At 46.6% G+C, this 16,940-nt stretch overlaps 1 protein-coding gene and 1 long non-coding RNA gene across 3 annotated transcripts; one reads left to right on the forward strand and one right to left on the reverse strand.

The window, feature by feature from the left end:
- The first annotated feature begins 6,980 nt into the window (after nt 1-6,980).
- On the forward strand, nt 6,981-7,465 carry LOC109944602 (uncharacterized). The gene is made up of 2 exons (XR_002267706.2): nt 6,981-7,108; nt 7,242-7,465. It is a non-coding gene; the product is annotated as an uncharacterized lncRNA (long non-coding RNA).
- A 4,854-nt stretch (nt 7,466-12,319) lies between these two features.
- On the reverse strand, nt 12,320-16,437 carry LOC103647690 (protein trichome birefringence-like 13). Of its 2 annotated transcripts, XM_008672199.4 has the most exons (6): nt 15,959-16,437; nt 15,181-15,358; nt 14,620-14,760; nt 13,953-14,073; nt 13,438-13,572; nt 12,320-12,890 (listed from the first exon to the last, which is right to left on the reverse strand). In XM_008672199.4, exons 1-6 carry the CDS (start codon nt 16,347-16,349, stop codon nt 12,630-12,632), a joined length of 1,227 nt encoding a protein of 408 aa, XP_008670421.1. In that variant the 5' UTR covers nt 16,350-16,437; the 3' UTR covers nt 12,320-12,629. The 2 variants fall into 2 exon arrangements, with proteins under 2 accessions (XP_008670421.1, XP_008670422.1); XM_008672200.4 differs by lacking the exon at nt 13,438-13,572.
- Nucleotides 16,438-16,940: the final 503 nt, after the last annotated feature.

The following is a 16,940-nucleotide window of genomic DNA, read 5'->3' on the forward strand; positions in this document are numbered from 1 at the left end:
GAGGTAGATGGCGATGAGGTGTCGGTCTCGTAGTAGACCACCTTCCTCATCTTCTTTTTCTTGTCCCCACTCCGATGCGACTTGTGGGAAGAAGCTTTCTTTTCCTTCCCCTTTCCCTTTTTGCGGGACTCTTCCGATGAAGCCTTCACGTGGCTTGTAGTGGGCTTTTCGCCGGTCTCCATCTCCTTCTTGGCGTGATCTCCCGACATCACTTCAAGCGGTTAGGCTCTAATGAAGCACCGGGCTCTGATACCAATTGAAAGTCGCCTAGAGGGGGGTGAATAGGGCGAAACTGAAATTTACAAAGTTAATCACAACTACAAGCCGGGTTAGCGTTAGAAATATAATCAAGTCCACGAGAGAGAGTGCAAAACAAATCGCAAGCGAATAAAGAGTATGACACGCGGATTTGTTTTACCGAGGTTCGGTTTTAGCAAACCTACTCCCCGTTGAGGTGGTCACAAAGACCGGGTCTCTTTCAACCCTTTCCCTCTCTCAAACGGTCCCTCGGACCGAGTGAGCTTCTTCTTCTCAAACACTTGGAACACAAAGTTCCTGCAAGGACCACCACACAATTGGTGTCTCTTGCCTCAATTACAAGTGAGTTTGATCTCAAGAAAGATTGAGAAAGAAAAGAAGCAATCCAAGTGCAAGAGCTCAAAAGAACACAACAAATCTCTCTCACTAGTCACTAAAGCTTTGTGTGGAATTTGGGAGAGGATTTGATCTCTTGAGTGTGTCTAGAATTGAATGCCTAGCTCTTGTAAGTGTTTGGAAGTGTGAAAACTTGGATGACTTGAATGTGGGGTGGTTGGGGGTATTTATAACCCCAACCACCAAACTAGCCGTTTGGTGGGGCTGTCTGTCGCATGGTGCACCGGACAGTCCGGTGCACACCGGACAGTGTCCGGTGCGCCAGCCACGTCACCAGGCCGTTGGGCTCCGACCGTTGGAGCTCTGACTTCTGGGCCCGCCTGGATGTTCGGTGGCACACCGGACATGCACTGTAGAGTGTCCGGTGCGCCACTTCGCGCGTGCCTGACTCCTGCGCGCTCTGGCGCGCATTTAATGTTGTAGCAGGTGACCGTTGGCGCCGGATAGCCGTTGCTCCGCTGGCTCACCGGACAGTCCGGTGTACACCGGACACGTCCGGTGAATTATAGCGGAGCAAATTCCCGAAGCTGGCGAGTTCCAGAGTCGCTCTTCCTTGGGGCACCGGACACTGTCCGGTGAATTATAGCGGAGCGGCTCTGGCTTTTTCCGAAGGTGAAGAGTTCAGCGTGAAGTCCCCTGGTGCACCGGACACTGTCCGGTGGCACACCGGACAGTCCGGTGCGCCAGACCAGGGCTGCCTTCGATTATCCCTTGCTCTCTTTGTTGAACCCAATACTTGGTCTTTTTATTGGCTAAGTGTGAACCTTTGGCACCTGTATAACTTATACACTAGAGCAAACTAGTTAGTCCAATTATTTGTGTTGGGCAATTCAACCACCAAAATCATTTAGGAAATAGGTGTAAGCCTAATTCCCTTTCAATATAGAGGATGGAATTTAGGAGATATTGCTGGAGATGAAGAAGATATAGAGTACGGAATCTTTTAGAGAGTGCTGTAAAGGACAAAGAATATTCCTTTAGGGGATCAAATTTAGAGGACATTGCTGGAGACAGCTAACGGAGACAGATTTACGTGGACACGGGGGCGGCGTTAAATTTATTTGGTGGCGCTCACACAAGATGCAGCTTATTAGTAATTGTCGTGGGCCCCACCCTGCACATTATACTCGATCGTGCACTTGGTTTTTCGTTTTTTACCTCTCGGTACATTTGGGTCGGGTCCGATGGACAGGTCAGAATCACGAAAAAAAACATGATCTAAATACGGCACGTCCCAACATATGTTAGTGCTAAACTGGGTTTGAACCGAGTTTGCGGTCCATGGATAGGCACGAGCTTGACTCGTTTAAGGTAGGCATGAAAAGACACATGTATTCAATAAAACTATACTTCATGGGTGTTTGGTTTTAGGAACAAATCTTTATTTTATTCTATTTTAGTACCTAAATTACTAAATACGGAAATTGTAACTCAATTTTAATTTACGTATTTGACAATTTAGGGACTAAAATATAAAGGCTAAAAATTAGTCCCTAAAACCGAACACCCCCTTCATTCCACATTTTTATGTACTTGATAAAGAACACAAGGCTAGAGATGATGTTAGTTAGATGTTTTTTAGCTTTGAATTAGAGTATGTCATGTAATTTACTTTTGTTATGAACATTAGATAATTAACTGAACTTACGAACTCTGTATAGAGCTGGTTATAATTTTTTTCCTTCTAACAAAATGATTATGCTTGATAAAGAACACAAAGCTAGAGATGATGCTAGTTATACTATTTTATTTGTTTTATTAAATCTGTTTTGAATTTTGAGCCCTGATATGAATTTCGGGCCAAAATTGAATGATGGGCCAAAAATTGAATTTCGGGCACGTCCGAAATGAGCCCGACACATTTAAGTAATTATGTGCCAGACCGTGGACCGAGAGCTAGATCTGTGGACCGGCCCAGCACGGAGCGACAGGCTTGGACCGGGCCAGGCCTTGTGACCCAAATGTACACCTATACCTCTCAGAAGTCAGATATGCAGCTTGCATTGTTGCGCTTGCATACATGTACACACATGGCACTCGTTCGGCTAATCCCTAATCTGAGAATCTCTACTGCTTTAGAGCACGTGCTTTGTATGTCACAGACGATACGCATAGTTCTGTTCCTCTATCTCGCTTCTCTCCAAACAATAGACTCAATAGTCTATACATATATGGGCTATGGGAAATCACCCAAAAATGATACAACAGAAAGCCAAAACCGTTAAAACGGTACCAAATGGGTCAATCTCGTTCGAAAGCGATTTTCTGGCAAACTCAAATGCACTAGAATCATACCGCCCTCTTGAGAGTTCCCATCGATTAAACACCTTTCCCTATCGCGCCCTTCATCCCGAGTACCACTAGCAAAAATCCCGCTTTTCTAATGTTAGGGTTTGGCGAGATGGAAGTGGATTGAACCAAAATGATATTGGCTACAATATCTTAGTCCGTGTTTGATTATGTTGAAGTCAGACGAATTTCGACCACTATCCTAACATTCGACTGGAGAACAATCAGATTAATAGCTTTGCGCCTTTTGTCGGTGTTTCGACCCCGGGGGTCCCTGGACCGACGAGTAAATTGTCGTTGCGTGTCCCAGCCCAGATGAGTCGGCGCGAGATGGAACACAAGGGGAGAAAAAAAAAGTGAACCGCGGCTCGTGTTATCCTGCGCCCAAGGCGGATGCGCTTGCAGTAGGGGGTTACAAGCGTTCGCGAGAGAGGGAGAGAACCTGTTCGCCAGCCCGTCCTCCCGCGCGGCCAGCTTCTCGTACGAGGGCCCTGGACCTTCCTTTTATAGATGTAAGGAGAAAGCCCAGGTGTACAATGGGGTGTAGCAATGTGCTAACGTGTCTAGCAGAGAGGAGCCAGAGCCCTATGTACATGCCGACGTGGCTGTCGGAGAGGTGTTGGTGCCCTGTTCATGTGGTGTCGTGGCCGTCGGAAGAGCGCTCGAGCCCTGTAGAAGCACAGCTGTCGAGGCTGTCGGGTCCTTGCTGACGTCTCCTTGCTTCCGTAGGGGGCTGAGAACCGCCGTCGTCATGGGAGCACGCGGGGTGCCATCATTACTCGTTTACCGGGGCGAGCCAGATGGGACGCCGGTCTTGTTCCCCGTAGCCTGAGCTAGCTAGGGGTAGGGTAATGATGTACCCCCTGTAACGTGGTCGGTCCGAGCCCAAGGTCGAGCGGGGCGGTGACTCCTCCGAGGTCGAGGCTGAGTCCGAGCCATGGGGTCGGGCGAGGCGGAGACCGTCTTCCGAGGTCGAGGTTGAGTCCGAGCCCTGGGGTCGGGCGAGGCGGAGCTTCCTATGGCGCCTGAGGCTGGACTCGGCTGCTGTCAGCCTCACCCTGGCGGGTGGCACAGCAGTCGGAGCAGGGCAGGCGGCGCTGTTTTCCTGTCAGGCCAGTCAGTGGAGGGGCGAAGTGACTGCGGTCACTTCGGCCCTGCCGACTGAGGAACGCGCGTCAGGATAAGGTGTCAGGCGATCCTTGCATTGAAAGCTCCTGCGATACGGTCGGTTGGCGAAGCGATCTGGCTAAGGTTGCTTCACTGCGAAGCCTGCCCGAGCTGGGCCTCGGGCGAGTCGAAGGCGCGCCCGTTGATTGAGGAAGCCCTCGGGCGAGGCGTGAATCCACCTGGGTCTACTGTTCTGCCCGAGGCTGGGCTCGGGCGAGGCGAGATCGTGTCCCTGGAGTGGACGGAGCTTTGACCTGTATTGCGCCCATCAGGCCTTTACAGCTTGTGCTAATGGTGGTTACCAGCCGAGTTTAGGAGTTTTGGGGTATCCCTAATTATGGTCCCCACACCTTTTTTTTCTTAGATATCGAGCATGGTCAAAATTATAAAATCAAACGCTTTCTGAATCCACAATCGCTAACCCGAGTGATTGAACTGGCGTAGAACTCGTTATCTTATGAGGTTATTTATTTATGAAATTCATGAAACCTTTTTAATATCCCGATGATAGAGATAACCTGGATAAATAATTCATTATTGACATTTCTCAATGAGGTATATATTCGATGCTTAACCTAAGACAAACACCTAGTGTTACATCTTGGATCTTGGCACGCACCACCATCCACCCGCGTCGTGGCTGCCTCCAATGTGTGCCTACCGCCTTGTACCACTATGGCATGCATGGAAGGCGAGCGAGTAGGGTGGGGGCCGAGAGCAAGAGAGGTGCAAGGGACGTCACCAATGGAGAGTTGTGCTCGAAATCAGAGACGGAGGAGAGGGGGCTAGTAGGGCATACATGTCATTATACGCTTAGTAGAGACAGTCGTCCGAAGCAAAATCTGAATTCTAAATACTCGGCTTTTGCCCCGAATGGATTATGTGGACAACAGCTTCTTAGAGCTGCCAGCTTTTTAAAGAATCTCTATTCATATATATAGAGCATCATTTTCCCTTGTTTCCACCATCATTTGGAAAAAATATGTTATACTTTTTTCTAATCAACCTAGATCGTTGCCTCTCGGTTTGGTCGTGAGAAAACACAAAGACTCGAGACCCTACGTATATCGGTAGCTTCAGTCACAGTTGACAGGTGCAGTATGAAACACGTGACGTGGTTTGATTTGCTTGGTGGCTTGCTTGTGTCCTCGGAGTACGTACGTACCATAGCAACAAGGCAACGGTAACGCAATAATTGAAGCTCTACGCTACCGATTACTAGCTACGCACACGGACCCTGCATGCTACGTGCACGCACGGTAGTACGGTACATAACTACATATGGCGGATCGAGTGAGAACGTTCTGCGTGCGTGCGTAGTGCGTACAGATAGATGGATCGGAATTCGGCCACGCCCACGCCCCCGGACACAAAAAAAATACGACTAAGTATAAAAATAAAGGCATCAATAAAACTAAAAACACCACCTTAAAAAACCGTTTTTTACGCATGCTGGCCGTCGAAGACCCGGCCAGGCAGGGGAGACCGGGATTACAGGTGAAGTAGGAATTCGCCGCAGGCATGGCAGGCGTGCGCGGTTGCCGACGCATGCATGCATTCTGCATGCGGCGTCGCTTTTTCCGCGTACGGCCAACGGGGCCCGTCCGTCCGTCCGTCCCGGCGCTAGATAGACAGGCAGACAGCCATTCTGCATTCTGTTGTGTCTATGCCCCTGTTTGGTTCAGCTTCTGGGCGGCTTCTGGCCGACAGAAGCAGAAGCTGGAGCCAAACGGGTAGCTTCTCGCGCCGCTTCTCGGCGACGCGCTTCCGCAGGAAGCCTTCCGCCCACTTAACGCCCGAAGCGCCCGTCAGTTGGCTTCGGTTCGAAGCCGCGCAGGGTTGTAGCCCACGCGACGCTCCTCCGCCGCCGCGAACCCATCGCACCGGCAGCTCTCCAGCTCTCCACCAGCGCCGGCAGCTCTCCAGCTCTCCACCAGCGCCGCTCCGATTTCGCCCCCTTCACGCCCCTCGTCTCCTCCTCCCGCTGTCCAGATGCGAACGGCACCGCGGCCGCCGCCGCCGTCGCTTGCCCCAGCTGCGGAGACGCGTTCCCGTCCGAGGTCGCCGTCTCCGAGCACCTCGACGGCTGCCTCGCGTCGGCAGGGGGCGCCCGCGCGTGCGCTTCCGCGTACCTCGCCGCCGACCTGGCCCCGCCCGCGGCCTCCGTGGAGGTGGTCAAACGCCTGCTGGGCAACCTGCTGCGGGAGCCCGAGAACGACAAGTTCAGATATTTCTTTACTTCTTCAGATGATTGCTGGTCATACGTGAAACGAGGAAAGCAGGTAATGGGATGCTTTGGTTCCATGGTTTCCCAAATTCTCTTTCAATTTGCATTTGCAGACATGCGCTGAAATTGATTAGGTAGCATATAGTTTACTTGATCATTTTTATGCCATAATGGCATGATCAAATAGTCTTAATTGTTGTGCTTGTTGAATGGCTCATTGTATACTTTGTCAGCAAAATGTTCGTGTGATCATTTTTCCTGGTTTTGGTGAAAACCGGACCTCAGTGCATGTATTCTAAATTGGGAAAATATCTAAGCTTGTTTGCAATGTCCTTATTTGTATACTGTTTAGTCTCTGATTTTTGTTTTGCAAAATATTTTTTACAACTCTATATAGGGTTCTAAACTTCTCCATACAACATGCCCCCCTGTACTTTCATAATCATCAGCTTATTTATACAATTCTAATGGATCTTTCTTTTTAACATCTATGATCAATTGCTGCCTGATCCAAAGACTTTCCCTTCAGGCATCAAAGCCCTTGCAGATTATGTGCATGGAAAAGGTCTGAAACTTGGTATATACTCTGATGCTGGGTAAGTGAACATCTCAATTATAGAATTACAATTTTCTGCATCTGCGTGCAGTTAACTTAGCATTGACAACAATAACTCAATAAGATAAATCTTTTAATTGGCTGTGATGTCAGAAACATGACTTCTGAAACAATGGAAATACTGAGCAACAAAGAAGTAATTCAAGTAAACCAAGGTATTATTCTGATTCTTCTTTCGGAGAGAACATGTTATCCTGGTTTAGCATCACAGGCTACAAAAATATGTTTTTACAATTCAACTGACAACCTTCTACATAACAATGAAAATATGTGTTTTATTTTCTGCAGATCCTCTTGGAGTTCAAGGAAGAAAAATTTTAGGACAAGAGCTTATGTGTTTCATGATGTACCTTTAGGTGAGAGTAGTAGTAGCACATCTGATGAGTTAGACATGAGTGCTTTTCGAGATACAATTGCTAATGCATTACTGTCGTAGTTAAGTATGTCAATGTAACGGTACTTATGATGTAATCAACTCCAATAATTAATGTGTAATGACCTTTTCTTCGTTATGAGTTTCATTTTATCGTTTGTTCGAACAGAATCTGTAATATGAGAATCTGATTATCCAAACACGTAGATTCTCACGAACAACTTTTCTACACAGCTGGCGAACCAAACACCTAAATTCTAACCACCAGCTTTTCCCAACAGCCAGCTTTTCCCCACAGCCAGCTTTTCAGATAAGCTGGTCAGAAAAAAGCCGAACCAAACACGCCCTATATATGGTGGACCTCACCTGCCTAGCTAGCTAGCCTTTTCGATGGATATTGGCGACGGGAAGCAGCGCTCCAGCCTCCAGGCCAGCTTGGAAGCACTAGCCAGTCCTAGCTAAACTTCCTATCTAAATTTCCTAGCTAGCTAGTAGCTTAATTAGCCAACACTCCCAACAGGCTTGCTTGCTGGAGTACTTCCTAGATCCAACGGCCAATACTAAATGTGTCTTTTCCTCGCTCGGGCCCATGCCACTTTCTAGTCAAGATCCACAAACAACATGATATCGTTTCAATACTATCTTTTGATTCTATTTGAAGTGTATGAGCCTTTGGATCGGAAGGAATTCAAGGAAACCTAATTAGGGGAGCTAGCGGTACTGTATGTGGCTATAGCCTCATCATTAATTATCGGTCCAACTAGTACCATATTATATAAGAATGAGCGGCATCCATATCTTATTTTATATCTCGGTGATATATAGCTAGGTAGCTGTGAAAATGGTTGGGATGATATATAAATCGTATTCTATCTCTTCTTGTTGGTTTTTTATATTTGCCTCATTCGAATTTGTATTTACACGGGCATTTGATGTTTCGGTCGTTTTTTGGGGGGTAAATTTGTAATCGACGTGGCAGAGAACTACTCCTAATTAATCACCAGGGGACAGGAGGATAAAATGCATGCAACCTTTATTTAGATTGGAAGCAACCGATGCATAGGATGAATCTTGGTACTATGCAGCGAGCGATCTTCTGATTCTCCGGAAGTACATCACTGATCAAGTTCAAAAGTTCCTTGTAACAGTTGTTTGAGAATGCAAACTTAGACTTAATAGCCATAAGTCGAGTCACAAATACAAGGACGGTCACTTTTGTGTGCTCATCCAACGGCTCTTCGGCAGCTTTAAGGAGCTCGAAGAACTTCTGAACCTCAGGTGTAGCTGGATCCTCAAACTCGGTGGGTTGACCGGGGTTCTCCGAATCGACGGTTAGAAACTCATGGCGTACATCGTCAAGCATCTCTTCCATCCTATCGTAGTCCTCCTCTTCATGTGACTGAACTTCCGATACAATACGAGGAGGTGGGTCCTCACCGTGGTGCACCCACACCTCATAGCCTGGCATATAACCGTTCTTGCAAATATGTATCGACATAGTCCTCCTGTCAAGGAAATTAATGTTCCGACACTTGCTACAAGGGCACCTAACATCGGTTCCAGTCTCTGACCGAGCAAAAGCATGGTCGAGAAAAGCATCAGTCTTGGCCACCCACTCACTTGATAGAGCACCTCTTTTCTTCCAACCTTCATACATCCATCGACGATTCTCCTCCATACTAGATACGAGACGTTAACTTAATTAGATAAGTAATGCACGGACCATCCGTTTTACGAAGAAATCACGCCCCTACATCTGTAGGAAAGGATAGGTCCTAAACCCACCCAGGAGTGACCGACGAGGCCGTGTTTATGACAAGACATGTGGTCGTGCGAAATTTCGGCAGCATAACCCCGCTGTTCTCCAATCGCACGCCTAAAAATGGTGCAATTGGAGAACAGAGAGGTTATGCTGCCGTAACTAAGCAGGAGCACATGCTTTTGTCATAAACACGGACTCTGTCGGTCACACCAAGGCTGTCCAATAAAGGGACAATTCCGGCCCAACATACCTCACATGCGTCGCTTGTAAGGTGTGTTGGGCCGAAACGGGTGACGCCTAGGTTTCGTTTGTTCACACTACGATACACTATGATTAACTATAATCATCGTGCATTATTAAATAATTAAACTAATAAACCACAATACAATATTACATACGAAATAACATTGTTATAAATGACAAATCATATAAAATGACCTTATTTCCGAGGGCATAATAATTACCCTCGGAAATTAAAAATTTAAATTATCTAAAGTACCACTAAATAAACTAAAACAAGCTACTTTAATTACGTAATCAAATTTTGGCCGTCGGACATAACAAACTAAACAATCAAATGCATTCATACATACATTTCTAATCAAATACATTAATACAAACATACAATTCTAATCAAATACATTAATACAAGCATACAATTTTAATAAACAAAATTGCTAACTAAGTATACTCACTTAGCGGGTGTGGAGAGCCGGCCGGCGGGCGCACGGGGCCGTTGGCCGGAGCACGGGACGGCGGCCGGAGCACGGGGCGGCGGCGGCGGCCGGAGCACGGGGCGGAGCTCGGGGCGGTGGCGGCCGGAGCACGAGCGTGGTGGCGGCAGAGAGAGACCGTGGTGGCGGCGGCACGAGCGTGGCGGCCGGAGCACGAGCGTGGCGGTGGCCGGAGCTCGAGCTCGGGGCGGTGGCGGCCGGAGCACGAGCGTGGCGGCGACGAGCGTGGCGGCGACGAGCATGGCGGCAACGGCGTGCTCGGACGGCGGCGACGGCAGAGAGAGAGAAACGGCCGGGTGAAACTGAAGGCGCGCGGGTCGGATCCGCGCGTTAAAAAGCCTTATGTCCGACGGCTCGTTACGAGGCCGTCGGACATAAGCTTATGTCCGACGGTTATGTCCGACGGCTAATCTGACAGCCGTCGTCTGTTTTCTGTTATTTTCGACGGCCGCTGTTGGCCGTCGGACATACTCTTATGTCCGACGGTTGCCTATGGGGCCGTCGGACATAATACGACCGTCGGAATTTTGTAGTTTTACTGTAGTGACGTGACTGTTCTCTCTCAGCTGTGCCTGTGTCTGAGTCCGATACGATCCTCAATTCTTCATCAGACGAGAATTTGTGTGTCGGTTCTCGATCGAGCAGGTGAGTGTGAAACGTACCGTAGCCATCGTCGTTATCGCCACCCCACCACCCATATGCATGTACGCACGTCTCTATTAAATCGAAGAGAATGTTGTCACACACGTACGCGCCCACCGATAAATTTTTTAGATGATGGGGAGTTTTATCACACGCTCTGCAGACTTCGTATTTTTTTTAGTTGTACGTAGAGAAGAGATATGTATATATCCCAATGCTTCCATAAGATAAGAAAGAGAAAGAAGTGTGATTTTGTGTAGACGCTCGTCAAGCCAATTGAAGCAGATTGACTGTATGCATGTATTAGAAATTAATAACGGGCTGGCTCGAACGCGGAATGCTGTTCAATGCGTGCTTGGATTGGAATGGTGAGTGGTGACAGTACGTGACGTGGACGTACGTAGCGTGTTCCAGGGGGGGGGGGGGGGGGGGGGGGGGGAGAAAATCGTGTACTACTAGACCAATGGACAGATGCTATCTTCCGGAAACATTATTACTGATGCATCATCATCACAGCTGCTTCATCATGTCTCTAAAATCAGGTGTCCTGTAGCGTGACATTACACTATTATTGACTGGAAGAGAAGGTTCATCACATGCATGCATGCAGCATGGAAACATTTGCCGTCTTCTTCGTCTGTTTGTTTCTGCTGGTACTACATATTCTCAGAAGATTACTCTTATCTTCGGATGTATATATATCGTCGTTAGCTAGTTCAGCATCTATCACCGCCACCGCATATATATTGTCTATACAAAACATGCATATGAATGAATAGCACAAGCAAGGTTTCAAAACGCATGTGGCACGGTTGCAACTTAGCATTCGCGCGTTGCTAGGCCAGCGGTCAAGGGATCCGCATGCGATGCAGCCCGCGGGGTACTCGGGGTCGTTGGAGCTGGGGTCATTCACACAATCACACACCCCCCCACCCCACCCCCCCCCCCCCCCGCCCGGCCCGCCAGCCGGATTGCTTTTGGAGACAGACGAATCGCTCATTCACCGTGCTCCTTCCTGTTTAGACTTTAGAGCTGACGGCAAGGCAGCAAGCCAAATGAAGAGTGAATGGTAGTACCTCGATCTGATGTGTTCCGATCCAAAACTCCTCTATGGATAATCCAGCCATGCGCTGCCCTTCCTTCCAGTTTGCAGTCATGCGTTCCTTGCCCAGCACGACCTTGTTCAGTTATTCCTAACACATGCGGATTGGATGAGGATTGAAAAAAATTATGAAGGATTTTGAATTGTTTGAGATTTAAACCCACCTAATCCCACTCAATCCACACGGATTAAGAGGAAAGCGAACAAACCCTGTGTGGGCCATCATAATTCTCCTACATGCATTTTGTTAGTTTGTTCTTCTCTTTTTGGCGTGGGAATTATACCATGCCGATCCCACTCGATAGAGATCACAGATGGCTAGCTAGCTGGTGTAGACCCACATCAATAGATCGCCGCTGTCGCTCAAGACAGGAGAGACCAAACCGGTCGTGGAAGAGCAATCGGGTGGACGAAGCAGTCAGTGGAAGAGGAGGCCGCAAAGCAAACTGCCACAACCACGGACGGCCCTTCCATTCCACCTGGCGAAACCGAAGCAGATCGCCAGCGTCCACAGCCACGGCCATTTAAGCAAACTCCCGCATTGCTGTACATGGGACTGCAAAACAAAAAGGCCCAAGGCACCTTGCAATTCCCCACTATTGGCTGCTACAGACACACAGCTTGCATGGCGTTGATGGGGGGTATTTTGGGCAATAGGTATTTTCCCGGAGACTCATCAGCCCAGCTCAAATTTGGGCTGGACATCAAATCAAATATGCAGTGGATGAAATGCACATACCTTTGTCTCAGCCAAAACCATACTCCATCGATCTGCTGGTCGTTCATACACGCGACTTAGTTTTCAAACAAACAAAATGAATTCGACCTATTATTATACAGTGAAACCCTACAATGGTCAAATATATACAGGGTCAAGAATACAAGCCGGGGAAATGCTCCACTCCACATATAAAACAAGCTGCAGCGAAGAGCCCTACAACGAACTCTCAGCAAAACTCGATTCTACAAGTGGATTCATGGGGGGGTGTGGGGGGGGGGGGGGGGGGGGGGAGTGAAGCTAGGGGTAACTTTCTCAGGTGAGCCCTTGAGTTTTATTCTCAGACTAGCTCTCAACCACTTCAAGACTGGACGCTAGCAAATCGTTCCATGTGTCAGTTGGTCCTGGCAAACACCAATGCATGCAATCATCGTGCTTTTTGCCGCCAGTTGTTGAAGGGTGAGCATCCGCTCTGAATTCACTCATGCGAGTGATGTCCAGAACTCTAAAACTAGACTGCTGTTCAAGAGCCTTCACCAGGTGTTGGTTTACCAAGCGTGCCTCCACGTTGGTGCTGTTATTGTCCAAAGAGAAAATTTCTTCCACCTGAACATGTTTGCCTCCATATGTTAGTCTTTTCTTATATAGAAAACATATTTTGGCAGAAACTATCAAACAGTTTGCCATTCAGATCCGGTAACCTAAAAAACTGAATAAGGGTTCAGCATACGAGCATTGTTCCAACATGTTAATGAAACCCATTAAGTTGGGATTAGCTTGTCTGATAGTTAGTGAATGATTATATGGAAATGTTCTGTTTCTGTTCAAAAACTGATTGCAGCGGATAAAATATGAAAAGATGCATTGTTTTATTTTGGCTGCCATGTTTACATGAAAAATACCCAATCCCTGCAGCGCAAGGTCCCAAGTCCATTTGAAAAAGGAACAGCCATGGTGCAGTTGTATTATCTACAATAAACACTTTCTCATTCTTTTATATTACTACAATCGTCCTACCAGGTAACACACAGGAACACATCAAGGAAGTATTTCAGCACATTCCCACATCCATGTCAGCATATTATGCATGATGTTGGAACAAAATTTGAAGAAAGCTTGCTATTTAAGCATTTCATGTATTTAGTATCAGCACCTCTTCTGACGACAAGGGCTGGTTACGTTGGCAAGATCCACCTTCATTCCAGTCACCACCTTCGAAATGTCTAGGAGATTGAGTACGGAAGAATTTCACTGTGTTTGGTCTCATTGCTTTGTTCGCAAACATTAACTGATGAAAATTATTTATTCAAAGCATGAGAAAGATAAGCTGAATGACATTCTGATAGACATACACAGGGCTTTTTTTTCTTTTAAATAGATACAAGCGCCATAAATCCATTCACATCAAATTACATGGTAAAGACTATTTCAAGAACTGCCAAAATTCATCAATTAGTTCAAGTGCAGAAGTAGAATATCAATATCCCATGACGGTGAATTTTTTTCACAAAGAGAATTATAGAAATGCCAGTCCATTGCATAGTAAGAGAACATCAGGATTCAATTACATATGAGCTTCAGGCATGGATAAAATAGTTGTTAGATATCAGCAAGGGCACTCTAAAGTGGAGTTTTTAGTAACATGAAGAAACAAGGCTATAGGCATACCATGTTTTGAAGAGCCAAATCCAGTCCAGCAGGTGGCAGTAAAGGAGGCACAATTGGCCTCCCCTTCTCAAAGAACAGCATTGGTGACCGTATTGGATCAAATTTCGAGGGTGCCCACCACCTAAGTACAAAACAAAGCAAATGAGGCCAGTGGTAAAAGAATATTGTGCATTATATAAAAGGCAAGATAACACATTTTTCAGGGATCAGGGAACAGCTGAGGTGGTAGGCTGCCCCTCATTAATATATTATCATGTGTGTCACAAATTTTCCTAGCTTACAAAGCAGACAGAAACCAACAAGATAGCTGTGGCAAAAATTAAAACAATTGAAATGCCCTCAGAAAGATATACAGTGAGCTGAATCATTCTCTTCTATCAGGCAAAAGTTATTTATTGACAAGTACCAATACGATCATATTCATAGGTTTCTGATGTATTAACTGGCTACAACATATATTGAGAACAAGTAGTTCAGTGCGCTTTTGTCAAGTTTGAACTTTGACGGGAAACAAAGGAACTACAGTACTTAGTTTGTATAATAACACACTTGATCTGTCAATTAATCAAGCCCATAATTTAATTCATAAAATGCCATTAGTTTGGCATCAAACTGTAGAACTGCTGATTTAATGCTTATTTGCTCATGAATAGTGGCGTTCACGTACCAATGCCCAGTGTTGAAAATAAGAACATCATGGAAGCTACATGCCTCTACCCATGTTTGGTCAGGAATATCCACATCAACTCTGTAACCATGCTTATACCCAAGAGATTCTAGAGTACCTCCATTTGGATTTGCTGACCACCTATAAAATGAGTGATATAGGGTTCAATAAAAAAATGAAGGGCAACAGTATCACCATGAAGGGCACAGTATCACCATGAACGGAAAAGTTCTGAATCAGCGTCTAATCCACATAAAAAAGAAGTCAAAGGAATCAAATAGGAAAAATTAATGAAAGATAGTGAATTAGTGTCTGATAAGAGCATAGTTCTATTGACTATTGACATTAACCCACTATTTATTAAATCACGCAGCAAGAACGACCGACTGGGAGATATTTCAAGTTTTTCAGTGCTTCCAATTCCAAGTTACACCTAGAGTTCTAAACTGAAAGTAAGATATGCAAAGCTGAAATAAAATTCTGGCATAAATAACAATACAAGTAGCCTGTACTTCAAATAAGCATTTTTTATGCTAATCCAAATGAAATGGCACTTCTTACCTACCATAATGTACCAAGAGATTTGTCCTGTGGTATGCCACAGTGAGGTTATAGCGCAGGAAGGTGAAGCCACGGTCTGCCTCTGCAGGACGCCATTTGCGAACCTCACCACTTACTCCCCTAAGCATGCATACTAATGAGGCAAACATGTTGCGGTTCAACGAATCACCCACAAATCCTGCAATAAAGGTATAAAGTAACCGTCAGCACAGCAAGGCAAAATTCAGAGACTCTAAATATATGAGCTCGGTGCAGGCAGAAAATTAGAGTACACTTATTGCCTCAGAAAACAAAAAATTGAAAGTGTGAATAGACGTTGCTTCTACCTTTGGGAAATTCTAGTGATCTAACTAAAGCATGTCGCGGAATGGAAACAATGGAACATGCAACCATAGCAGCACACAACAACGATATAAGATGGAAATTGGAAAACGCAAATTAGCATGAGATGTATAAGTTACTAATCAATGCATATCAATCTTGCCCATGTTTGAAGGTTATTTCCAACCCCAACCAGAGCACCACAAGGACATGGAGCAAGCAAAGTAAGGCATGCAACCACATTGCTCGCGTGATGGCCATTGTATAACTAAGTGAAACGCACCACGTGTCGTCCCCACATTGTGGACACCCGGGAACCATAGCTCATGATTAATTGCTTTGAAAACTACCCCGACCACACCATAGCACCTTGTCCCCACCAAGTCGCATCGCACGTCACTATGTCAGTGTCGTCAGGCATTTTCCGAAGACAAGGAAACGGGAACGGGGAAGTTACCGATACTGGTGTCCCTGAGGTGCTCCAGGAACCGGCGCGGGTCGAGGCGGGGGAGCTCGCACCCGGGCCCGACGGGCCTCCACCGCCAGCTGAGCAGGTCGCGGGCGTTGGGCTTGCCATTGGCGATGCAGTTCCATCCCTTGAAGATCTCCTTGCAGGTGTTGTCGTAGCGGAGCGAGGAGCCCGCGAGGGGGTCGCGCACCCACTCGCCGGCGGAGTAGTCGCAGGACTGGGACCGGGAAGAGGGCTTGCGGGGCGCGGGGAGGGGCCGAAGCGAGGGCGATGAGGTGCGGTGGAGCAGAATAAGAAACAGCGGGGGCAGCAGGAGGAGAGCGAGGACGAAGGCGCGCCGCCGAGGCCCCGCGGTCGTGCTCCTCGCCAGCAGCGGCATGGGAGGCGGGCGAGGTTAGCCGAGCGAAGCAGATCGTGCGTTGCAATTGCAAGGTGGGGGTACACAGCTTGGGCCGAGGAATTTTGCTGGGCCAAACGAAGAAGGGACATGTACCGGGCCTTAACAGACCGAGTTCGGACACAAAGAATTGACGTAGTGAAAAAAAAAATGAGAGAACAAGTGACAGACTGATCGTAAAGATCCTATACCCAATATATTTAGAAAAGATTTTGGCCTCTTTAATAGTATCCTCTAAATCATTTTTCAAATATAGAGGATGTTTCTCTATCTTATATTTATACTAGCTGAGTGCCCGTGCGTTGCAACGGTAATATATAATACCAGTATACTACGATAATTTATATATAAAATGTATGTTATATTATTATGAAAAAATGTTTCATAATCAATTTGTGATCCTAGTCATACATACATTTTGTTATTTTAATCTAGTTGTTTCACCACTACATTGCAACCATCAGTGTCATGCTGACTTCGATATATGCCACGATTTGTATGGTCTCAACATTGGAGAGCACGTTCCACACATGCTGGAAGAAATTTCCTCGTACATCGTTAGTCATCAGACAC

The sequence above is a fragment of the Zea mays genome, chromosome 2, assembly GCF_902167145.1.
Source record: "Zea mays cultivar B73 chromosome 2, Zm-B73-REFERENCE-NAM-5.0, whole genome shotgun sequence".
In the NCBI taxonomy this organism is placed as follows: Eukaryota; Viridiplantae; Streptophyta; class Magnoliopsida; order Poales; family Poaceae; genus Zea; species Zea mays.